Consider the following 25,361-nt stretch of genomic DNA (forward strand, 5'->3'; position numbering starts at 1 on the left):
TCCATAGAGTTTTTTTAAATTTTATTTAAAAGGAAAAAAAGAAAAAACAAAACAAAACAAAGCGGTGTAAGGGTAAAAGTAATACAGAACTACAAAAAACAAAACAAAACAAAACAAAACAAAACAAAACAAAACAAAAATAAAAACAAACCAGTAAGAAATCACCAGTTAATAGATTACACATTATCGTCTTAGAGATAGTTGCTCAAGTCACAGTATCAAAGCATACAAAGTGAACATTCAAACAGAGAGACTGCAAACAGTTGTGTTCAATGATCCAACAAAAAACATTAATATTTAACACCCCTAAACACACTTGCAGTTGTATCCTTTAGAGCACTTTTTTCCCTCTTTTTTTTAACAACAAAATTTACACATTTTGGGTTTTATTACTCCTTAGTTCTTATTACTTTTTTTTTGGAAGAGAATAAAGTCAAATATGGCAAAACAAAGCTGTCAGTCAAAACCAAGGATAGACATAGTACATGATGTAAGAACAGAGTACAAGGTTATCAACAATGGTTACCATAATGTCTCTTGTTTCCTTAAAAAGAATTGTCTATCTCATTAGGTATTATAAAGTTGAACAAAACAATAGAGAACAAGACCAATAAAACTTGAACATTGTAAACATTATAGGACTTCCAAAGGAGATAATAGTCAAACCAGAATGGGCATCTTAGTGAATCTTATTTGCCTTCAAAGTAGTTGCCTGTACCCCCAAACTTGATACTATCATACAGAATGGAACAGAGTCTAATCAGTCAAAACAAGATAGTGGGAGTATTATAGGACTTCAAAACAAGTTAATAGGAAGTCAAAAAAAGTTACTATAATATATCCTGCTAATTTTTTAAATTTTTTCCCTTAATTAAAAAAAACATAAAAAATAATTAAATAATTTTTTAATGAATAAGGGAGAGATTGAGATAAAAGAGGACATAACAACATAACAATACAGGTCAAAGCATGACAGTTTCAGCAACCTAGTGCTTCACCACCAAATAACCCGATTTAATAGTAGTTACCATAGTGTCTGTCTTTTTCCTTGAAATATTTTAATATAACTTCATATACTATAGTCCATAGAGTTTTTAATTTACTGGTGATCTCTTTGAATCTGCTTTATGTATTCTATATTTTTTCTATATTCTTCACCAAATGGTTCTCTCCTTTGAGTTCCTCTCTTCTTCTGTCTGTGTCTACTTAGGGGTGCTTAGTATTTCTTTTTATTAATCTTCTTATATCTTGCTTTATTTGACTAAATATTTCAGTTTTGAACTCATCTATGAGGTCCCGAATATATCTCTTTATGTCCACTGGCGCTGTGTCTGATATTGCATGTTTGCTGTTCTCATTCTCCTTTGTATTTACCTGTCCTGGGTCAATGTTCTCAGGATTGGGACCTGGGGACTTTTTGTTGTTGCTTCCTCTTCCCATCTTTTTGCTTCTTCCAGGAGGCCCCAGTTTCTTTCTTTGTTGTTAGCAATTCTTCTGAAGCACGCTGGCTAGATGACCCTTCCCACTGCAGTGTGCTAGTGAGTTGCAGACAGGTACAGCATATGCCGGCCCCTCCTCTCCAGATCAGTCAAGCTGCTGTGGCCTGAGCTACTGTATTACTTTACGTAGCCTCCCCTCTGGACCAGCCAAACTTCTCTAGAATTAGTTTTTTAAAAAGTAAAATTGGAACAATATTCACCTATGAAAAATATGCAACTAAATTGTTTTTAGTATAGAGAGTTGCACACACAGAGAAAATGATGTTATAGGTCCAGGGGTTTGGCTCATTGGTATAAGAGCCTGTTTGGCAAGTGTAAGCTTGTGAGTTCAATCCCTGATACCAAAAAAAAAAGACATTATCAGATCAGTTCTGTGGTCTTTTGTCTGTATTTTACCCATCCTCCCCCTTGCTCCTAGTTATTCTGCATGGTTTTGCTCTTATTTTTCAGGTCTAATATTTTTTCCCAGTGTCCACAGTTTTTCTCTGATATTCTGATCAGTTTTCGCCTGATCCTGCTTGTGAGAGACCTACTAGGACTTTAGTCTGCTCTTCTCTCATTACTTCCCTGGCCCATTTCTTCTGCTGTGTATTTGCTGGGTGTTAAGTTTCTCCCTGTTAGTTCTGCAGGTCAGTTTTGACCTTGTCCTTACATGAGGACACCAGTGCACCAAGGATCAGGACTGAGAAATATTCTGTTCAACCGTGGCTGTACTATGTTTTAGGATGCGAAGAGATTGAATTCAGCCAGCTCATCTTCAGAGAGGACTTCCTCAATGACAGCTACTTTGGGGGCCACCTGCGTGGCCAGATTGCCACAGAGGAGCTGCACTTTGGGGAAGGCGTACACCGCAAGGCCTTTCGCAGCACAGTGATGCGGGGCCTCACACCCGTCTTCCAGCCCGGCCACGCCTGTGTGCTCAAGGTGCACAATGCTGTAGCCTATGGGACCAGAAATAATGATGAGCTCATCCAAAGGAACTACAAGCTTGCAGCCCAGGTGGGTCTGTCTGCTCCAAGGCATACTGTGGGTGTGTCACCCACAGTAATATGAAGTACAGATCAGACTCGGGTTGAAAGGGATGTGTCTCCAAAAGGCTGATTTTCTTCATTTGGGGTGTGGGTTCAGGCTGAATTCTGGGAGTCACTTTTAAGTCCTCAAGATTCATTTGTTGGCCTCATGCCAACCTGTTGTAACTCAGCCAAAGCCTTGGAGACACCTCAGCAGTTTGAACATGGGGTGTGCTCATTTCTCTCCTTGGGAAATCTGAAGAAATGCCCTAGGGTTTGAAGCTACTTAGATGTAGGATGATAAAGGTTCTAAGTGACAGATCTTAGGATGCCAGGATCTGCCAGGATCACCAATAACAGATAAAATCAGCACTAAATTGTTGAGTGTTTTCTTTGATATTTACAGAGGGGACAGTGCAGTGAGTATACTCAGAAGGGTCAGCACGGATCTGTTTCCTGTTTTTCTCATTTTAGTTTAACAGTACTCTTAAAACATGATGAGCGATTGACCCCAGTCTCTAGCTAAGTTCTCACCTCTCTTACTTAATCACAGAATATGAAGACAGAGGGGAGAGGAGATGTTGGGAGGGGACAAGAAGAGAGAGGAAGAGAGGAAAAAGATTTTATTTTTCTCCGTCTCCCCTTCCTCCTGATCACATGGTTGATTCTAGCACTGGTTTAGCTGCCAGGAGAGTCTAATTTGCAAACTACGTGCCCTTTTCTAATTTTTATCTATAAAATTAGTAGGTTGAACTTAAGTGAATCTCTGGGGTACCATCAGGCACTAAGTCCCTGATTCTGCCAGGCATGGGGACGTCAAGTGGGACCATGTGCTGATAAGAGCAGCCCCTTTTCTCCGAGGAAGGATTAGACTTCATTACATTCCATTGTTCTCTAAACCTACCCCTCTCTTTTCTGTCACCAAGTCTACTTTCCATCTCAGATGAGATCCAGTCATAAAAATAATCTCTTGAAGCCAGGTGTGGTGGCACACAGCTGTAAGCTTAGCACTTGGGAGGCAGAGGCAGGAGAATTGCTGTGAGTTTGAGGCCAGCCTGGGCTATCTAATGAACTCAAGGTCAGCCTAGATCTTGCCTCAAAAAACAAAAACAAAACAAAACAAAAAGTCTCTTGGAATCTATATTCCCACACAGAAAGGCCCCATACAGCAAGAACTTTCTGTAAACTAAGTACCTTTGCAAAGTTGTTTGTTATTTTCTATTCAATTTGTCTTTGAAATGGAACCAAAGTGAGAGACCTCACAGGAAATCTAGGAGGGCTCCGTGCTAGTTGTAGAAACGGTACACAGATATTCCTTGTTTAATGCCTACCTGTTTAACAACTGTTTGAACTTAGGATCAAAGCACGCTGTTTGGACTTATTATCTGCTCCTTGGATTCATGACTTGCATTCTTTTTTTTTTTTTTAATTTTATTTAAGAGGAAAAAGAGAAAAACACAAAACAAAACAAAGCGGTGTAAGGGTACACGTAATACAGAACTACAAAAAAAAAAAAAAAGTAAGAAATCACCTGTTAATAGATTACATATTATCATCTTAGAAATAGTTGCTCAAATCACAGTATCAAAGAATACAAAGTGGACATTCAAACAGAGAGACTGCAAACAGCTGTGTTCAATGATCCAAAAACATTAATATAGTCAGCTATTTAACACCCCTAAACACACTTGCTGTTATATCCATTAGAGCTCTTTTTTTTTCCCCCTCTCTTTTTTACAACAAAATTTACACATTTTGGATTTTATTACTCCTTAGTTCTTATTACTTTTTTGGTGGGGGGAGAGAATAAAGTCAAATATGGCAAAACAAAGCTGTCAGTCAAAACCAAGGATAGACATAGCACATGGTATAGAACAGAGTACAAGGTTATCAACAATGGTTATCAACGCTGTCTCTTGTTTCCTTAAAAAGAATTGTCTATCTCATTAGATATTATAAAGTTGGACAAAACGGTAGAGAACAAGACCAATAAAACTTAGGCATTGTAAACATTTCAGGACTTCCAAAGGAGACAATAGTCAAACCAGAATGGGCATCTTAGTGAACTTATTGCCTACAAAGTAGTTGCCTATACCCTCAAACTTGATACTATCATACAGAATGGAACAGAGTCTAATCAGTCAAAACAAGATCGTGGGAGTATTACAGGACTTCAAAACAAGTTAATAGGAAATCAAAAAGAGTTACTATTATATATCCTGCTAATTTTTTAAATTTTTCCCCTTAATTAAAACAAACATAAGAAATAACTAAATAATTTTTTAATGAATAAGGGAGAGATTGAGATAAAATAGGACATAACAATATAACAGTACAGTGACCTGCATTCTTAATGTAAGCAGCAGTACAGCTTTATGGTGACGTTTTCTATAGTACAGTACTTTAATTTTTTCTTATTATACTATATAGTACAGTACTTCAGTTTTATATTCTATTATATATTACAGTGCTACCTGTAAGAGTCATGCCAGTAATAGTCATGATGTTGCAGTTTCTTTTGACCATTTCTTTGTTCTGAATGTTGTAATGTACATAACTATATAAAATTCCTCACTTAGTGACCAATCAATTTAACCACTAGTCACAGGAATGTAACTCAAGTCATTAAACATGGAATATCTGTAGTCCAGGGACATCTGAGCTCACAGACTGCTTGATGGCCCGGATAGTCTTCACATCTCAGAGCTCCTCCATAGTTGGCCAACTCTAGGTTGCCATAATTGTGGCTTTAGGAGCCGGAGGTGTACCTCCGTGGTAGAGTATTTGCCCAGCATGCACAAGGCCCTGGGTTTGATTCCTTACTACTGCAAAGGAAAACACTGTTGCTTCTGTGACTTCAACCAAGGAATGGCCCTGGGAATCCATTGGCTTGGCTTGATCTGTATTGGATAATCTTCTAAATAGCCTTATTGGGCAATACTCTGAATTCTTCTAACCACTTGCTTTTCTCTTATATTTGGGTGCTATAGGAATGCTATGTTCAAAATACTGCCAGACACTATGCCAAGATCTATGCAGCTGAAGTACAGCCCCTGGAAGGCTTTGGAGAAGTACCAGAGTAAGTGTTTCTGTCTGTCATGTATTACCAAGTCTGACTTGTTGGAATATAAAAGACCTGGGCTGGGCGAGTGACAGGGTGAGAAGGGCCTCTAGGTGGAGTGTTTTATTTAGTTTCTCTGTAAGCTGCATGAGGGCTCACCTGGCTGCTGTCTGGTTTTTGTTTGTCCTCCAAAGACACACAGAGAGTTTCCTGATGAATACTCTATGAATAAATGTATATGTGGATGGATGGGTCATGAATGGATTAATTCATTCAATAACTGTCTCTGCTTGCTAAATAGAAAAGTGTCTACTTTTATGGATATTACATTGTCTAAACAATAATTATAGGACAGTAAGAGACTCTCCCAATACAATCTGTGTGATGAAAATAAAATATGGTGGTATGTAGAGAAGTGTGGATGGAGTGATCAGGAACATAATTCCTACCTCTGAGATCCTTCAGAGGTGACTCTTATGGGGATCCTCTTAAATAAAAACACAAAAGCACAATATAACCCAGGGACTTGTAAAGGAACCAGGCAAGTTGGAGGTAACAGCTTAAAGGGCTTCCACAGGAAAGAGGTCACTGCCCTAAAGATAGATACTGACATTTTTTCTATTGAAACAACCACTTTTCCTTCCTTACAAAGGGAGGATTTGTGACCAGATGAATGATCACAATATATGGAGGGGTTGGTGTTGCAGAAGGACATTGGGGCCAGACTTCATGTTCAGAAAATCTAACTCAGAAGATTCCACACTACAGAGGGAGTGTGCTTACACACGTGTGCACACACACACACACACACACACACACACACAGATCAGGCCTCGCACATTTCCACCCTTCTCTAAACCGTACCGCCGAGGCACAGTTGCCCTATAGAGAGAGAGAACAGGCCCTGAGAAGCTCAGGACCCCTCTGCCACCCCCATGTTTACTTTCAGACAATGAAGCAGAGAAAACTCTCCCCATCCTGTAGCTTCTGTTTTTGAATTCATGAATACCAATAGAGTCACATTGTCTATGCAAATAGCATCCCACTGGGCAGAGAGACCAGGCTAATTAAGAACCTGAATAATGCCCAGCCCTTGCTTCTGAGGTTTCTTCCCCACAAAGGCTGCAGAATTAACAACCCACACAGACTGTGAACCGCTTGATGGCAGGGCCGTTGACCAGATGGGGTCCTCAGAGGATTCCCCAAACCCTACAAAAATGTTGAGACCAGGCTGATTTTAGGGATATGGAGCAGAGCCACTGCCCCTAATTTGCTGAATTCCTTCTAACCGTTACTTGAAATTTCCTTAATAAGACACACAGAGCTTTAATACTAATCAGAAAGAATGCTTTACAGCCCAGAGTCCTTAACATTTGCTTTTTCTTCCTCCTGGAATGTTCTTGCCTTAGATATTCTCAAGACTTTCTTCTTCCTTCCTAAAGGTTTCTGCTTATTTGTCTTTACTAATTAGCAAAGACTTCTCTGACCTCCTTAAATAAAGGCAGCCCTTTCCCACCTTGTGCTACTAAGCTTCTCTCCCCACTTTATATTCCCACGGAGCAGAGCACACAGCACAGTGCATGTACTTGCTTATTTCTGTCTCCTTCCTTTAAACGTAGGAGACCAAGTACCTATTTTCTTTACTGCTGTTTGTGGAAAAATATTTGACCTTTACAGGCTAGTGCATGAACATTTGATGAATGAAAGAAAAATGAACAGATGAATAGGTGGATGAAAAGGGAAGGAGGATGAGTGGGGGCATGGGAAACTGTGGACACATGGATGGTTTATAGTCATTGGTCAATGGGTAATTAGCACATGACTATAATTAAGACATTCATTCACAGACAAATGGAATTAATCCCAAGGAGGAAATACTAACCAACTATGGAAACAAGTAAAACCAGAAATGCATCTTATTCCTTAAATAATGATTGGGGGAATTTTTAGTCTTAAATCTAGTGGATGGGCTGAAGGTATAGCTCAGGGTGCTTGTGTAAGCATGGATAGGGCCTGAGGTTTAATCTCAAATGTGGTAAAAATACACAACACACACACACACACACACACACACACACACACACACACACCAGCAGCAGCAGCAGCAGCGATAAAAAAAACTAATAGAATTCAAGAACCCAAGTATTGGTATTGAAGATGAAGACAGAATGCCCCTGAAACTTTTCTTCATATTTGAGAACTTGACGTGTGCCTGTGTTCCCTCCTTGCCAGGATCATTCCTATTTTTCTTATCCATCGGCCTGAGAACAACATCCCCTATGCAACAGTGGAAGAGGAGCTGATTGGAGAATTTGTGAAGTATTCCATCAGAGATGGGAAAGAAATAAACTTCTTGAGAAGAGAATCAGAGGCTGGTCAGAAATGTTGTACCTTTCAGCACTGGGTATACCAGAAAACCAGTGGCTGTCTCCTGGTCACAGACATGCAGGGTGAGAACAGCTGGTCCTGGGCTGCAGGGACCCTGTGGGTGTGGGGGATTCCTAGGGGAGGAGAGAAAGGAAAGGAGGGGAGGAGAAGGAGAGGTCTGCTGGATGACTTAGAGCACCTTTACCTGAGGAAGGTACTCTTAGTGTCTCATCAGAAACAAGCTTGGCAAGGGAACCTGCAAGGACCAGCCAAACGCAATAGTAAAGTGCATTTTAACCATCATGCCAGTAATCCCTTCTCATCATGAAAAGTAACCAGGGAGCAGCTCTGTTGTTCTAGCCTCAAGGCGCAAACTCTGAAGCACATATGAGAATCCAGATTATCAAAAAATAAATCGTATTTCATTCTCAGTACGTGAGAGGGTCTTTAGAATGCTCTAGGTTTTAAGCTTCTCTGATGAATTTGTAGCATGCTTTCAGTGTGCACACAGTTTTTTTTTTAGTAAAACCACTTCTTGCGTGAAGAGAGATTATCATAATTAGGGTTCCACTGGGATATTCCTGAGATAACTATAGTTATCACTTGGTATCCACAAGGGATTGGTTTTCCAAATCCTTGGGTGCTCAAGTTTCTTTTATTTAAGGTTTCTTGTAGTATGTGCATGTAATTTGCAAAAATCCTTTGAATCATTTGTAGATTACTTGTAATACCTCATACAGTGTAAATGCGATACAAACAGTTGTTACAGTGTATTATATTATTTAAGGGATGATGACAAAATTAATCTGTATATGTTCAACACATGCACAATTTTTGTTAATATTTTGGTCAAAGCTGAGGATGCAGAACCCATAGTTGGGGATGGAGGGCCAGAAGACCACTGTAGGAAGGAACAAATAGCTCATTGAGGAGGGGATCCCAGGAAATAGAGGCAAGGAAGGAGCACAGCTAAAGAAGAGCAGGCAGCCCACTGGGGACACGAATGCCTACCCAGTTCCTGATGTGGGCAGTGGAGCTTACTCTGCTGGCACGTATGTACAGCCCATTTCCCAGAGTCACCTCCCATGGAGTGAGGGAGTTGGGGTGCCTGCCCCAGCTTGCAGGTGTTTATGATGGGCTGCTTATGAGGGGGGCTTTGACTCCCCACACTTGTCTTCAGCTCTATGGGCAAGCTGAGCTGGACAAAGCATGAGCAGAGGAAGTCTTTGGGCAAAGAAATGCTGTTGACACACAAGGATGCTAAGCCTTGGCTATGGAAAGGTGTGGAGGGACAAGACTGCCCCGCCACTTCTTAGGGGTCCCCTTTGGGTGAATGACTCTCAGGTCTGTGTGCTTCAGTACTTTGGGCACAGAGTTGGTATGAGGATTAAATGGACAGTAAAATGCAGCAATGCCACATAATAAAATGTTCCCTACTCTGAAGTAATTACAGACATAAAATTTACAAAAATATACAGAGAAGTTCACCCAGATTTGATAGCTAATCTCACATAACTATAGCCCATCAGCAAAACTAAGAGCTTAACACTGGCACAGCATAATTAACTGTACTATAGACTACTTAGTTTTCATCTGTACTCATTTTTTCTATTGAATCTTCATAATAACACTGCAAAGATAATATTAGCCCATTTTGCAGATGAGAAAACTGAGGACCAGAGGGCAGTGTTTTAATTTGCTATCACTCAGCTAGTAAGGAAAAGAGGTTTAAGACTCAAAGCTATATTTTCTGACGCTGCATCTTAAGCTTTTCCCCCTAAACCACAAGTTAACAAATTGGCAAAAGATGAACCTCCAACCTTTCTCAGTGTCTCTGGACATTAGAAGGGCACAGCGTGTGCCATCCTCCTCCTCCTCATGAGCCCTTGGAGGGTCTCCTTGCAGGCCAACCAGGATATGGACTTCACTGTCCTGCAGGGGGGCTGCTTTAGAAATGTAAGGTAGCCACATCTGCCCATTCTTCGAAGAGACTCGAATACCACACATGTGAACACAAAAAATATGGTCTTAACAGACAGCTCTCGATTCAGACTCTGGCTGTGAAACTTGCTGATCCCCATCTTTTCTCCTTCAGAGTTAATTTTGAATTAAGTGTACTTTCTCCACAGCAAAACAACACCCCGGAGCCTCACACAAGCTAGTGTTGCTTCTAGGCACTAGTTAACAACTGAAGAGGTGGAATATTACTTTTCTCTGTAAATGGCTTGTGGTGATGCAGCATTTCAGAATGGTGTTTATTTACTCTCTTCTGCCAAGAAAATTCTTTTTATTGTCTTCATCATCCTGGAATGAGGTAGCACATCTATTCTTTAAGCAATGAGTTCACTTTTTATAATTGCACTGAGACTCTGGAATTAGGATTAAAACAAACAAGCAAACAAACAAGCATAAAATTTAATCATCACTTTCTTGAGCTCCTGTAAGTTACCCGGTTTCTGGGTGCATTGGCTCGTTTGTAGCACTGTGGGGAGGCCTGTAGGTTTGTGGAATAAAAGGTCAGGCTGTGATTTCGAATTAAAATCTGTGCACTAAGTACTGAGTGCTGTGAGGCTGTCGAAGGCCATGTCATTGAAAACCCCCAAGAGCTCAAATCCTGGAGGATGGACGCCTGTTATTACCAGCTTCCTTCTTTGCATCAGAAACAACCTGTAAATCATTATGATCCTCAACGCAGTTTGACAGCAGCCTGTCAGAATTTAATTTATTGGCCCCTTAGTGATTGTGAATAACCTTGTTTGAATTGGTGACAAATTATTAAATCAAGAGAGAGAAGTTTCTTTTTAAATATTATATTCTCTTTTTCTAAACTGAAAACGACAGCTGGCAATTATGAGAAGCAGGGAAAAGCAATTCTCCAAGTTCAAGGACCTTTTGCCAAATGACTTTTTAAAAATTGAACTTTGATGCAGCTTAGAACTGTACATTTTAAATACAACTTTCCATGAAACATGATGTTCAGAGAGGGCTTTTATAATTTGGTGTCTTTTTTTTTTAAACATAGACCTTGTAATAAAAGCTATGTGAAGCATCTCTACATACGTTCAAGTTGTTAGCAGCTTTGAAAGAATGAAATAAATTAGTTACCAACTGTGAAAGAAGCTTTTAAAGTGCTCGCTGGCACCCCCGAAATGCCATGTCTAATTTAGCTCACAGGTGCACACAGAAAAGCCGGCTCGTTGCTTCTGTCTGACTAACCAGTCTGAATAGCAACATGTCCTGTATTTTCTCCATGCTGTAGGCAGACACTGCTGAATTGAGCGTTAACCCTTCAGGCTTTGCTTTCTTGGGCCTCTGGAATGGAGAACCATAAAATTAGACTGCCATCAGATCTGAGCACCATGGTTGGCATTGGGGGGACGCTGGCTCCTTCTTCTACAGAACAGATTGGTTGCTAGGCTGCCTGACCTTTCCACGGCCAGGTTACCTGCCAATGGCAGGGACTGTATTGCTTACAGCCTAATCCACGTAGGACTAGAATCAAAAGTGAAGAAGAGGGAGCGTAGTGCCCAGCAGGTTAGACACTGGTGGGGTGACATGGTGGATACAGTGTCCTGTGATAAGGGTGGATTGCACAGTCCCCAGATCCACTACTGTAGGAAGAGAGCAGCAGAATGGAGGCCTGGGCGCAGGGGCCAGAGAGATGCTCTTCCTTCTCCTACAACAGAGAAAGGCTGTGGGCTACAGCTGGGGACAAAGGGATCGAGGGTGGCTATTTTTTGCTGCAGAACCTGAGGATGCTGTTGCTCTCCTCATAATAAGAAGGCTGCAGATATAGAATGTCCATTCTCTTGCATTCCTGGCTCCAAACCTATTCTCCCAACAGTCCCTGCTGAAAGGCAGGAGTGAAATAACTCTTGTGCTTGGAATTCTACCAGGGACATCGGTGGTGCTCTGCTGAGCTGCAGTGGGAACCACAAGTGCTTGTTTTGTTGCTTTGCTCCTGGTAGCCACCCCTCAGCCATGGCTCTATAGATAGAGATTAGGACAAGTGTCAAGGAGTCACACCATCAGTTCCAAATGCCAGCATCCCAAGACCACTGGCTAAAAGTTTTATTTATGGCAGGAGCTGTTTTCCTGGATCTGAAGCTCTGATGGGAAGCCATCTTCATAGAAATGTGAAATTGCATATCAAGACTTTGGCTTGAACTTTCTCACTGTTGACGTTGAGCACTGCAGTCCATGCCCACTCCTACTGTAGAATGATTTCCACTTTCAGTGAGGAAGAGGGGACCAGACCTAACCCTGAGCAGAGCATTCCTGGGGAGCTTCCTTGTCACATAGGAAAGTGACAAGCCTCGAATGCATCATGGAGCAGCTGGTTCCTTCCTCTATCCTGGGGGTGGAATAAACCAGGCACAGCTTGATTCCCTGGCACTGCCGTTCGAGGTCTGTGCTCCCCAATGTTGCCCTTTCCCCCAGGCAGGTGCATGTTTGGAGCGGCTGTCAGCTCTGGGGGTGGAACCCAGGAGGAAAGTGTGTTTACAGAGGAAGGGATATGATGACAAGCTGTCCTCACCCCTTCCCCAAAGTAGACAGATCTCAAATAACTCAGACGCCATCTCTGCTCTCTCTCCATAGGTGTAGGAATGAAGTTAACGGATGTTGGCATAGCAACTCTGGCTAAAGGGTGAGTAGGGAGAAATCAAATGCCTGTTATTCAATCCTGGGCTTCCAAATTCCTTCCAGGCAAACGTTGTTAGGCTGATGTGGGCAAAGTGGAATTCTTGTCCTCACCGTGACTGACCAATATTCTTGGGATGAATTCAATTCACATCTCTCGCTTGCAGGGAAGCACATTTGTTTCCTAACTTTGAAATGAACAAGAACTCTTACAAATACATTTGGAGATTACTTGCAGGAGTGTTATGGAGGAAAACAATGCCAGTGTTATTGGGATGTCTTTTAATAAGATATTCCATTGTTCTGCATTTAATATCTTCACTATTAAAAAGCTTATTTAAAAATGTTCTCTTTTTTTGCAAGTGGTCAAAATGAATTCAACATGTATATTTTTAACTTATTTCCGTCCCCCTCCCCCGCCCCCCGCCAAGTACTTTAGGTGGCTGACAAACACCTACGATGATTGTTACAAGAGCTCAGGAAGCACTATGATCATTACTTGTGGTTGCTGGCGGGTTTGTTTCCCTAGTCAAGTGGAGGGTGTCGCTTTGCTCAGTCGCCAGCCCAGATGATGCTATATTCTACCAGGCTGTCTTTTTTTTGTATATATATATTTTTTTTTGTATTTTTTTTTAAATTTTATTTAAGGAGAAAAGAAAAAAAAAGCAGGGAAAGGGTACAAGTTATACAGATTTACAGAAAAAAAAGAACAGTAGGAAATCACTAGTTAATGGATTACATATTGTCATCTTAGAAATAATTGTTCAAGTCACAAAATTAAAGCTTGTAAAGTGGACATTCCATCAATGATACTGCAAAAAGTTCTGTTCATTGATCCAATAAAACCCTGTGATATCATTTTCTATCTTATACATTTAAATATACATGGAGTTATATAGTTTGGAGCACTTTCTTTTCCTCTCTTTTGTTCCATGACTATTACACATTTTGGGTTTCATTGCTCCCATGGTTCTTATTACTTTTTTGGAAGAGAGTATAACCAAATGTGACATAACAGAACAGAATCGGTCAAGTCAAAAGGGTGGACATAATAGATAATGTAAAAACATAATACAAGCTGATCAACAATGGTTACCATAATGCCTCCCGCTATCTCTAATAGAATTGCCTATATCGTTAGTTATAATACAATTGAACAAAACAGTAAAGAATAAAACCAACAAAACCAAAACATTGGAGACATTGTAGGTCTTCAAAAGTAGATAAAAGTCAACAAGAATGGGCGTCATAATGAATCTCATTATCTTCACAGCTGATGCCTAAACTTTCGAACCTGATACTATCCAGCAAAACAGAATAGGGGAACATCAGTTAAAAACCAGATGGTGAGAGTAATACAGGGCTTTAAATCAAGGTAATGAAAAGTCAAAGTGGGTTACTATAATATATCCTGCTATTTTTTTTCCTTTAATTAAAAGGATAAAGATAAAAAAGTAAATAATGGAGTGGAGATTGAGATAAAAGAGGGCATAACAACGAAACAGCGCAGATCAAAACATAACCATTTAAGCAGAATAGTGTTTCACCACCAGATAATCCTAACCTAAAAGTAGTTACCATATTGTCTCTTTCTTTGAAATCCTTGAGTACAACTTCGTATACTGTAGCATTAAGTATATCAAAACAATGTAAAACCATTCAAGAGAATGACAGCATTACAGAGTATTTAGAATCGACTAACAGAAAATGAACAATGGTTTCTGTATAATCTCCTTGTCTTTAAAAGGTTTTTGCTTATACTATCGTACATAATAAAATCCAATAAGATACAGCCTATTTAGACCATTGGAGACAGAAGGACAAAAGCTAGATGAGACTTCAAAACAAGATGATACTAAATCAGTATTACCTATTAAGATGTCATTTTCTCCAAAATAGCTGTTCCTATCATCCAATCTTCTCTGCCTCATTTCTGTTGAGCTCTTTTTCTGTCAGTAGCTGTCAGTTTGTCTTCAGCTGTCATTTTGTTCTCTGCTCCATTCATTGTGGCCTCTCTGCCATTATTTCTGGATTCTTTGTATTTTTCTTTTTTTAGAATATCCTGCAATACTCTCTGTAGAGTTGAATTGGTGGTTGCAAATTCCCCCAGTTCCTCTTTATCCTGGAAGCACCTTGTTTTTCCATCAATTTCCAGGGAGAGTTGTGCAGGATATCTCAATCTTGGCTGGAGATTATTATCTTTCAAAGCTTGAATTATTTCCCCCCACGCTCTTCGTGATTTGATGGTTTGTGCCGAGAAATCTGCTGTAATTCTGATGGGTGTTCCCTTGTAAGTGGTCTGTTTCTTGTCTCTTACAGCTTTTAATATTCTGTTCTTGTATTGAATTTCTGGAATTTTTATTATTATATGCCTGGGTGTTGCTCTGTTTGGGTTGTAGGTAGCTGGGGTCCTGTATGCCTCATACATCTGAGTATCTTTACCTTTTGCTAAATTAGGAAAATTCTCCTGGATTATTTCTGTGAGTAGCTTTTGTAGTTCACTTGTTTGTGTCCCTACTTCTTCTTTTATGTTCTTAATCCTTAAGTTATGGATCCTCTTATCATCTTCTTGTCTTTGTATTATTGCTGTTTGTTTCTTTGTTATTTTTAAGAAGTTTTTCATTTCATTCTCCCATATTACAAGTCTGCCCTCCAGTTCAGATAGTCTGTCCTTAGTTTCTTTCAAGGTGTTATGCCAGTCTTCGATAGACTTCTTAGTATCTTGGTAGTCCCTTTGAACCTGCTTCATGTATTCTATGGTTTCTCTGTTTTCTCCATCAAACAATTCTCCCCTTTTTTTCTGTTCTTCCATTCCACCACCTGTTTTTTCTTGGGTGGTACTTAGCATTTCTCTAACTATTCTGCATACTTCTAGCTTCAGGTCATTGATAACTTCATTCCTGAACTGGTCTATGAGGCTCTCTATATGGTGCCTTATGTGTATTGGTGCGGTGTCTGCTATTGCCTGTTTCTCAGAATTGGGGGCCGAGGAGCCTTTCTTGTTGCTGCCTCTTCCCATGCTGCCTCTTCTTCTCTGTTCCTTATATATGCAAGCTTATATAAGAGGCCCAGCTTCTCTCCCAGTCAGCCACAGCCTGATCGAATTGTGCCGGTTAGGTGTTCCCACTCACCGCTGCGTACCAGGGAGTTATGGACCAGGCAGCCTACGTGTCTCCCCTCCCGGCCACCGTCAGGCTCTGGGATCTGGGTTCGGACAGCCTACCAAGTCCGCCCACAGCGTCTCGCAGGCCAGGCACTTTTCACCAATCCCGCCTGAGAGGGGGATGTGTGGCTGGAATCGCCACCGCGCCCTGCTCCCACAGGACTGCTCGGGTCCAGAAAGTCCTCCGCTGGAGTCAAACTGTGGTAGAGTGTCAGTTTCTCTCACTCACCTCACCACAAGTCAGTGCACGCCTCCCTGCCGTTCGCAGATTGCTGTTCTCAGAGCTTCTGTGCGTCTCTCTCCTTGCCGAGCCACTGTAGAGGCAGCCAGCTGCTGCGCGGCGGGAAACCCAAATCGCGGCTTACAATGGCGCGGGGTCCAGCCTCCACACCAAGGCTTTTCTGTTCCTGTTTTAGCACCAGGAATGCATTCCAAGTTGGTTTCTCTCAGCCCAGTTCGTTCCTGAGTCAGCAGAGCATATCTCTACCTGCTTATGTCTCCTTAGTCCGCACCATTCCTGGCTTCTGAGCCAAGTCTTTCAGAGAGCCTCCGGTAGTTGCTGTTATCTGTCCGCCATGTTCTCCCGGAAGTCGTACCAGGCTGTCTTTTTAACAAACTGTCCCATCGTGCTGCTTTATTTGAGCTCCACTGAGGAGAATGCAGGCTATTTGTGGTTCTTGGCAATGAAATTCTACTGGATCTGCCATTGCCTTTGTGCCTGATTGCTCTTCCCACACGCTGATGGTCTGCAAGGAGGAGAGCTTGGATGGCTCATTTTAAAATGTACATTTTATTGTTGATTGGGTAAAGCGAGGCTGACTGATCAGGAGGTGACTACTGCCGAAGAGGAGGGGACACATCGAGCCATTAGTTAGGGGGCACACAGAGAAGCTCCAGATCAGACAGAAAGAAGACATGAGGCAAACAGGCAAGAGCCTTTAGGGTGCTTTTTTCTGGGAGGAATGAGTAAGGAGACTTAGGGAGTTTCCAATGGGAAGTTTCCAATGGGATGTGGTGCCCAGAGGCTGTCTTCTGCTTCATGGCTTGGGGTGACGAGGTAGGTAGAGGATAGTCTGAGTGTGAGAGTCTGAGGAAGCGGTGGCTGTGGGCACTGGACAGGTGCTCTGCATGGTGAAATTGTCCTGAAGCACGTCACCTACTATCTCCAGGAATCCGCCAGCTCTGACATGGGCAATCTGTCCAGGGCCAGCAAGTCCCTGGATATCAGAGCATTAGAAATACAGAAAATAAATAGATGAACACAGACCACTGGCCCGTGACTGGATGACTTTCCAATTATGTCAGATGATGGACATCAGCAATGACCTGATGAATATGCTAATTCTTAGCCTTAATGAAGTATGAAGAAAAGTAGAAGGATTTAGACAAGTGAAAAGGGCCCTCTTTCAATCTCAAGTTCAAAAGTCAAAATTCTCACTAATTACACAAAGCACCTAATTGGGTCTTAGAACCAAGATGAGTTTTGGACGTCATTCTTTGAGGTGATTCCTTCAGAAAAAACTGCTCAACAATAGTAAAATTCACTGTTGGATTTTTGTTCCATGTTCCTCCCCCAGCGGTGCTTGGAAACCCGGCTGTTATAGGCTTTGGGGGAAGTTGGTCTCAGCCAGGGATGCGTGAAGGGAGCATAGCAGGTGGGGTTAAGATGCAGGAGGACGGCAGGGCCTTTAGAGAGACTTCATTCAAATGTGGGCCAGCCACTTACTTCTGCTTCTGCAGGTGGTAGCCTTGCTTTTGGGCGTCATGGGTATTTTTGTCTGCCCTGCCTGATGAGGGAGATGACTATGCATCCCAGTTTCCCCATGACGGGGGCCTTTTGTCTGATGGCCTTGAATCCCATCCATGTTAGCATTTGTTCTGGGTAAATTCCCATTTAGAGGACAAATGCCTCTGAACTTCAAGAGCATTTCCCAAAGGGAGCTTTTCTTGAAAGACTCAATGTTCTTTTCACATGACAAATTCAGGCATGAGGTAGGCCAGGTTTGAGTCTGGCTTCCCATCACAGCAGCTGTGTGGGGCACAGCTACATATGCAGGAAGTCACTCAGCTTAAGAATGGGGACACTAGCCTTGCCTGCGGACACGTAGACCCTGAGGCTTGGTGTGAATTACATAATACTATTCTTTTGTTGCTGCTGTTTTTGATTTTTGAGACAGGGTCTCACTCTGTAGTTCAGGCTGGCCTTGAACTCGCTATGTAGTCCAGGCTGGTCTTGAGCTTGCACTGAACCTCCTGCCTCAGCCTCCCGAGGGCTGGGATTACAGATGTGTGTCCGATTGCCATAGCCTGACTCCAGAATAGGAAAATTTCATACCATTGTTTACAACAAAATTTTTACCAAAGTAAAGCAGAAACCTACTGGAGAGATTCCAAAAGTTAAGATGGACTTAAAATTGTGATGATTTAAGATGTCTTTTAAAAGTGTACCAGCAGCTTCCAGGAATCCAGACCATCTGTGAGCTTCCCATGGCACATTTGTTTTCCCCCTAATTTAAAAAGAAATCCAATCCCTCGTTGTGTTCTCAGCTTTAATGTGACTTATCTGGCCTGGGAAGCTGCCCAAGACCCATTAGAAAAGAGGATGGCTGAACCCAGGGCAAAACACTGCCTGTAAGTGCCGCCCTGCACTGTCCCACCCAAGGAGAGGTGGGAGCGGAGGGGAGAGGAGGCAGGGGGTCCTGCTGTTCGGGGTCTTTTAAAGGAATATTAGATCATCCTGTTCATTAAAAAAAGTTTCCCTTGAAAGTTGACAGGAAAAAATGGAAAGAAAAGTAACATTTTCTAAAGCCACAGGATTTTTTAAAAAAATAACTATTTTAGAAGCTCAGTTTGAAAATCCAATTGAAAGGGAAACTTCTCCCATGAGAGAGGAAAGGACAGTTGAGCAGTTTCTGTGGGTTTCTTGGAACCCCTGCGCTTGGAATAAAATCTAACCAGGATGGCCACAGAGGAGGGGCACAGGGCCGGTGCTGCTGCAGGCAGGACCAGTAAGGATTCCTGCTTGAAGGAGAGGGCACCAGGCGGTGCAGCACTGTGATGTGAGGGCCAGATTCAGCCGCAGGAGGCGAGATTTTTTGTTTTTGGTACCAGGGATCGAACTCGAGACCCTGTGCTTGCAAGGCAGGCGCTTATGCTGCTGAGCGAAATCCCTGATCCCAGGAGACGAGATTTGATGGAAGAAACTCCGGTAAAAGCCAGAGCTGCACAGTGGAGCAAAAGCAACTGCAACAGACTTGAAAAGTGTGCAAGTTCAGAGGCCTTTTGCAGCTGGGATGGGAAATGCTCGGGAGGGATGTCAAGGGCAAAAAGAGAGGAAACCTGCAGATACAGAGACTTCTAGAGAGTCTAAGAGAGAAGGGGGCCTAAGGACAGGATGGATTAAACAGGATCTCCCAAGCTCAGCTCATTCAAGGTAGAAAAGTTGGAGCTGCAAGTTCTGGGAACCTGGTTGGTACTTGGCAGTGCTTAGCCGTGGGGAGGGCGCCCTTCAAAAGCGTGCTCATTGGCATTGAAAGGAAATATTCCCCATCTCTCATTCTGTACCATGTATTTAGTTGACACCCCAAAAACAGAACCTATCGTGTTCTCCTCTTTAATGAAGTCAAAGGTTGTGATACTATTCGGGGAGTACATAAGGTTGTTTATAATGTCAGAAAATAGAGAACTGTCATGACATTCACTTTGATTCAACTTTCCTTGGTAACCCCCACCCCCCCAAAAAAACCAGAAGTGTTCATGTATCTTCTGGAGTCAGTGATAGCACCTGGTGTGCAAGTGTGTCACCTGTACCTCAACACCTTTCTTTGGCAATGTCGGGTACAAAACTCCAAGTAACACAGTGTGGCAAATAGGACTGTTTGGACCTGCAGTAGTCTATTTTCCAGGTAGATCTAAGATACTAACTGGCACACTGACCACATCTCTTTTTCCTGTTTGTTTGTTTATTTGTTTTTGATGCTGGCATTGTACTTGGAAGTTTCACACTGAGCTATAACCCCAGCTCGTTTTATTTTTATTTTTGAGACAGGATCTTGAATAGGTCTTTGAGTTTTCCAGGCTGGACTTGATCTTGCGATCCTCCTGCTTCAGTCTCCAGAGTGCTGGGATTATAGTACAGGCCTGTGCTACGACCCTGGCCTGAACACATTTCTGATTTGAAACTGTTCAGCCACATAAAGTTCTCTGAGGGAGACAAGGCAAAACGCCTGTTGTAACTGGAGATTTGGAAATTTAACCTGATCACCCCAAAGCCATCTAAAGCAGTGGGGAGCAGACTTGCGTATGTCCTGGGGGCCCTGAAAATAAATATCAAGGCCCTCTTCAGCTTCCTACAAAGTTCCTGGGGAGAAGGCGGGGTTGTGATTCAGCCACCAGAGAGCAGCAGAGCCAATACTTTGCCCTCTGTAGTCTCCAAAAACAAAAACAAAAACAAAAACCAGTTGCTGGACTGAAGTCAGACAAAGCCAAGTACTTGAGGATTTCTCTTCTCAGTCAGCAAGCAAGAGGTCAAAATAAGACCGGTGTGAACAGCCACTAAGGACACTCAGTGTGGCCGGCAGCCAGCCTTGTGCTGTCCTACCCTAGGAAGGCAGTGAGGCTTGAGAATGTGTGGCAAATGTCATGTATCATGAACCTAGAAAGCATATTCAGGGGACCCAAGGTGAAACAACAAGGGGCTTATTCTCTGCAGAGGGACAAAGGTGGGGTGACAAGGGCCCACACGCCCTGGGACAGCTGGGTTGAAAAGGCAGGCTCTGCTGGCATCTGCCTGCCCAGCTCTGGTCCTCTAAATCATGTCAGAGAAAGAATTTACAGCAGACATTAGCTTTCAGCCAGAATTCCAGAGAAAAAGGACAGAAGCAGCCCACTGTGGAGCCCTCGAGTGTCCGCAGCCAGATGGACGTGTCAGTGGCTACCTAGGTGTTTAACCCAGGCCAAGTCCCAGACAGGAGGAGGGGAAGGGCCAGAACCACCTTGGAGATGAGAAGAAATGGAACCTCATCTACAAGGTCGCACTCCTGGAAAGGCCAGAGTGTGTGAGGTGCGATGCCAGGCAGACTATTTAAAGCAAAACATGAATCTGCCAGCCTGGGTGGAACAAAGGGACCTTGGAGCAGGATTTCCTGGCATCTTTGGAATGCGTCTCGGATCAGGATCTGTGCAGCTGTAGGGCACCAAACAGTTTAGCTTCCTCAAGGTCAGGCCTTTGGGGACTAATCATCCCACGTACCTGCTTTCCCAGACTGCACCACAGTCAGCCACCTTGGAAGCAGGACTGCATCCCATTTTAATCTGACCAAGCCATGCTGTCTAGGGTTACTTCAGATGATTTATGTGGCCAGGCTTTGCTGGGACACAGGAGGGAAGAGGGATTGCTTGTGTGTGTGTGTGTGTGTGTGTGTGTGAGTGAAAGGGAGCTGGATACTTACTAAATGCAGAAGTAAGCAGCCTACAGAAACAAGACAACAAAAAATGAACTGCCAAAACATCTCTAAAGTGCTGACACTTCTCTGAGGGTGCTGGGACTTGCTAATGGGAAAGGCCTGCCCTCAGCTCTGTCCAGCCAGTGTCACACTGGAAACGAGGCCTCCCCTCCTTCTCCCCTAATGCTGGTGGACAGCCAATGCTCTTCTGCTTGGTGACACTTTCTGCAGTGTGTGCTTGGCAAGAATGCCGACACACATCTCCTCCAGCCTTCCTGCCTGTGGAAGGAGAGCTCTTAGCTGCAGAGGAAATGGGGGTGGGCCTCTGGGGGCCAGCATCATGGGACTTGGGACAGTGGCAAACCTCAGACTACTTTTCTGAGGAGTCTTCTCTCCAGGGTTCACTCCTCAGCTATTTGCCCTCAGCTCTCGTTTGACCTGCAGGTAAGTAAGACATTGTGTGCTACTGCCTCTTCATGGGGCAGGACGCATGGCACCTAATAATGGGTGAACGACTGCTTCCCTCGGGGCCCTTCTCTGCTCTTTCTCAGGCCTGCCGTCACAGAGACCCTTCTGGTGTGGAGGTGCTTTCAGAAGCAGGCAAACAGGCATTCTGCAGGGGTTCTAGAATACTCTCACCAGCAGCCAGGACAGGATCATCCTCCCATCTCTCCTACAGGAAGAAGAAACTTACAGTGTCCTGTTTTTTTTCCAGCTGGGGTGGGTGTCGAAGAAGACAGCACCAGCATGGTTTCCATGGAGGCGGCCCAGGCTGTTGCTTAGACATAGACCATGAGAGGAGCTGCAGGAGTGGATGAGCAGGGCAGAGAGTGGGCAGAGCCAGAGAAAGGGAGTCAGAAGAAGAAGAAAAGGGCTGAGTTTTGTTCTAGTGGAGACAGCCTATTCCATTCTGGCACTTGCTTGACTATGATCTGACTTACACTCGGAGAGCAGGAAGCAAGGGCCAGCCACTAAGGGGCCACTTTGATAGCCCCAGGGGGGATGGCAGCGGCCAGAGTGGTGGCCACACGACAGCTGAAAAACATGGATGGGATTCCCTTAAAATTCCGATTTTCCAGAAATATTTTTCATGGTGACTATGAAAATAAGATTTCCATTGTTAAATAATTTTGGGAAATCCTGTGTTGAATAGTTGGTAAGGGTCTTTAGAGTAAAATTTCATAGGTAATTTCATAGAAATGATGGGCAAGGAGAGACATAATATAACATTTCTCACAGAAGCTGTACCCCAGAATTTTTTTGCGAAGCATTTTGTGTGACCCTTGCTCCTTGAAATGTATTTTAGGAAATGACCATTTGTAGGAAAAATGGCTATGAAGCAGAAGCCGTTCACAAGTATCCTCTGACACATCTGAACCTGTGCTTGTGCCACACCCCCTGACAGATGGGCCCTGCACCATCTTTCCACTGAGGCAATGTGAGAATCTGCACCTCCTGCGAGCCCACTGCACTCTGTAGAATCTTGTCATTGCTAGTGGATGTGTCCGTCTGCCAGACAAGATGGCTGCTTCTGGAAAAGAGCCACATGGCTCAGTGATCCCTTCTAATTCCCCTACAGTGTCTGGCACAGAGCTGGTGCCCATTGAGTGAGTGAATGAATCAACAAATCTGAAGAAATGAAGGGGTTGATGGAATTTCAGGAATTACCAGATGCTTCCAGGGTGGGAGGGTCCCTATGTCCCTTGCTTTATATGAAGGTGTCAGTCACAATGCACAAGCCCAGCCCTGGCTTTATTTTACACACACACTTACACATAACATGTTAGCTTTCTGTTACGGTAACAAAATAACTAAGAAAATCAACTTAAAAAAAGGAAAAGCTTTTCCAGCTAACAGCTTTGCAGGCTTTAGTTGAAGTCTGATTGGCCTCATTGTTTTTGGGCCTGGGGCAGGGCAGTACATTGTGCCTGGAGCACATAGTGGAAGACAATGCTTACCTCATGGCAGCCAGGAAGCAAAGAGAATCAGGACGGAGTGGGCACACTTTCAGTGACCTGACTTCTTCCCACCAGGCCCCACTTCTTAACAGATTCACCCCCTTCCAATAGTGCATGGGTTGTGGAACAAGCTTTTAACACACGGGCCTTTGGGAGACATTTCAGATTCAAGTTATAGTGCACATGTACAAGGGCATGCCCACACGTGTGCACACACACACTCACACACACACACACACACACACACACACACACACAAAGAAAGACCTTCAGTTCCTAATCTGTATTCTCAATTGGAATCTATTGCCTTTATAATCATTCCTTATAAATGAAAAATTTCTTTGCTGAGTATATCAAACTAAAACTGTTTTAAGTAGCTCTGGTTTTCTTCCAAAAGGGTTACCAATGTGGGGGCAAATTTCTCTACGGAGTTCTCTTCCCTCACCTAGATATCTACAAGTGAGTCCTTTACTAAGCTTTCAGAAAAGCTTACTTTATTCAATACAGCCAGAGCTGGATATGCCTGCCGCTTGCTCTTCCCATCCCTCTCTCTAGGTGTGTTTGGAGGCAATCACTTGCCCAGGGAAGCTGGGAACTACAAGCTGAGAGAGAGCTGGCCATGCTGTCAGATGGTGCCATCTGTGCGTCTGAGAGTCTGTGCCACCCCTTAGCAAAATGAGAGGAGAGTGGAATCATTTCAAAGTAAGAAACTGATGTCACATAGTTTCCCCCACACAGTGAATATCAGATCTTTGCTGAGTGAGGGCAGGATTGTGGAAAGGCAGCTTTCTAGCTTCTCTCTAAGCAGAATGCCACAGTATGGTTTTATCACGAGTTTTTCCTGTGTACTAATTTAAATATAAATACTTTGCCAAAGTCAAGTGAGGATGTGTATTTGGTCCCCATTGTGATGGTTTTGGGATCATGGAGCCTTTTAGAGACGGGGCACAATGGGAGGTAAGTAGGTCATAGGGTTTGGCCCTACAGATGGGTTAATGCTGGTCTCCTAAAGTGAGTGAATGAGTTCTCATGAGAACAAGTTGTTTTAAGTGAGGCCAACCCACATGCATGGTCCTTTCTACACCAAGACATTTCCCTTTCCACTTATTTACTGTGTTGTGTGTAGCCAGGGGACCCACTAGGATACTCACGTTATGATGTTTGGACCTTCTTTATAAAGTATCCAGCCTCGGGTATTTTGTTATAGCAACACTTGGAAAAGGGTGACCAGTGAGGAGGGAAGCTAAGCAATATGAAGTTTAAAAATGCAAATTTCCTAGACCCAGATTAGGTTATTCTGTGGAAGGGGATTATATTTATTCATTTGTTGCTTAAAGAAAAGCCTTCCTGGTCAGAAATTCTTGTCATATGAGAGAGTCCTGAGAAAGATCACAGACTGTGGAGAGAAGTTGTGTACATATGCCCCTAGTTCCAAGACATGGCTTTAGTCCTCAGGGAGATGCAAGAGGTTGGAAAGATTTCCTCTCATGCTGAGAAGAAGCCCTGCAGGACTCCTGAGAGTGTGTAGTCCAGCCAAGACTTGCAAGGGCTTGAGGTGAGAAAGGGCCTCCAACACTGTGTAAGGCTCCTTATGCCTGTGCTCAGACATCTAAATCAACCCAGCTCATGTTTGCTTCTGGCTTTCTGCAAGGATCTAAGAAAAAAGGTTATATGAGGAAAAGGAAGCTGCCAGATTCCTGGAAGAGTACTTGGTACTCAGGGACTATGTAAGTCGTGCTCCTATAAACAAACCTTTTTCTGTTCAGGAGGCAGAGCAGTTAGATGAGGACATGCTTGATGCAGGATTAGAACTTAGCTGCAAGGCAGTGATTAAGGGTATAGTAGCAGCCTTCCTGGGAGATCATGGCGTGAGTTACTTTTCTCTGCAGAGATGATATGTTGTCTGAAGGTTTGAAAAACCTACTGATGGTCTTAACATAGCTGACCAGGAGTTGTTTTCCATATGGTTAAAATGGAAAGTTGTCTCTGTCCATGATGTTCCCTGCTTATCTGAGATGCTCAGGAATCGGAGTGAGTGAGGAAGAGCTCCCCCGAGCAGGAGGGATGAGACTTTCTGCTATCTACTTTCAACCTGACAAATGCGGGTGCTGCTGGCTTTGTGTCCCCTCACAGAATGCTCAGGAATTAAAGAAGCACAGATCTTTTCTGGGGTCTTCTGCAGAGGAAGATAGAAATGTAAAAATGACATGCTTGGCAG

The 25,361-nt window shown here is 43.1% G+C and overlaps 1 protein-coding gene across 1 annotated transcript in view; it reads left to right on the forward strand.

The window, feature by feature from the left end:
- Positions 1–25,361, forward strand: part of Alpk2 (alpha kinase 2) — a 130,135-nt gene that overhangs the window by 100,496 nt on the left and 4,278 nt on the right. The window contains exons 8-11 of the mRNA XM_013157240.3: positions 2,224–2,498; positions 5,500–5,588; positions 7,803–8,020; positions 12,537–12,585. Coding sequence (XP_013012694.2) covers positions 2,224–2,498; positions 5,500–5,588; positions 7,803–8,020; positions 12,537–12,585 — 631 coding nt within the window. The remainder of the gene's footprint in view (positions 1–2,223; positions 2,499–5,499; positions 5,589–7,802; positions 8,021–12,536; positions 12,586–25,361) is intronic.

This window comes from Cavia porcellus, unplaced genomic scaffold (assembly GCF_034190915.1).
Source record: "Cavia porcellus strain 051 isolate PalLab524CR breed Dunkin Hartley unplaced genomic scaffold, mCavPor4.1 scaffold_20, whole genome shotgun sequence".
In the NCBI taxonomy this organism is placed as follows: Eukaryota; Metazoa; Chordata; class Mammalia; order Rodentia; family Caviidae; genus Cavia; species Cavia porcellus.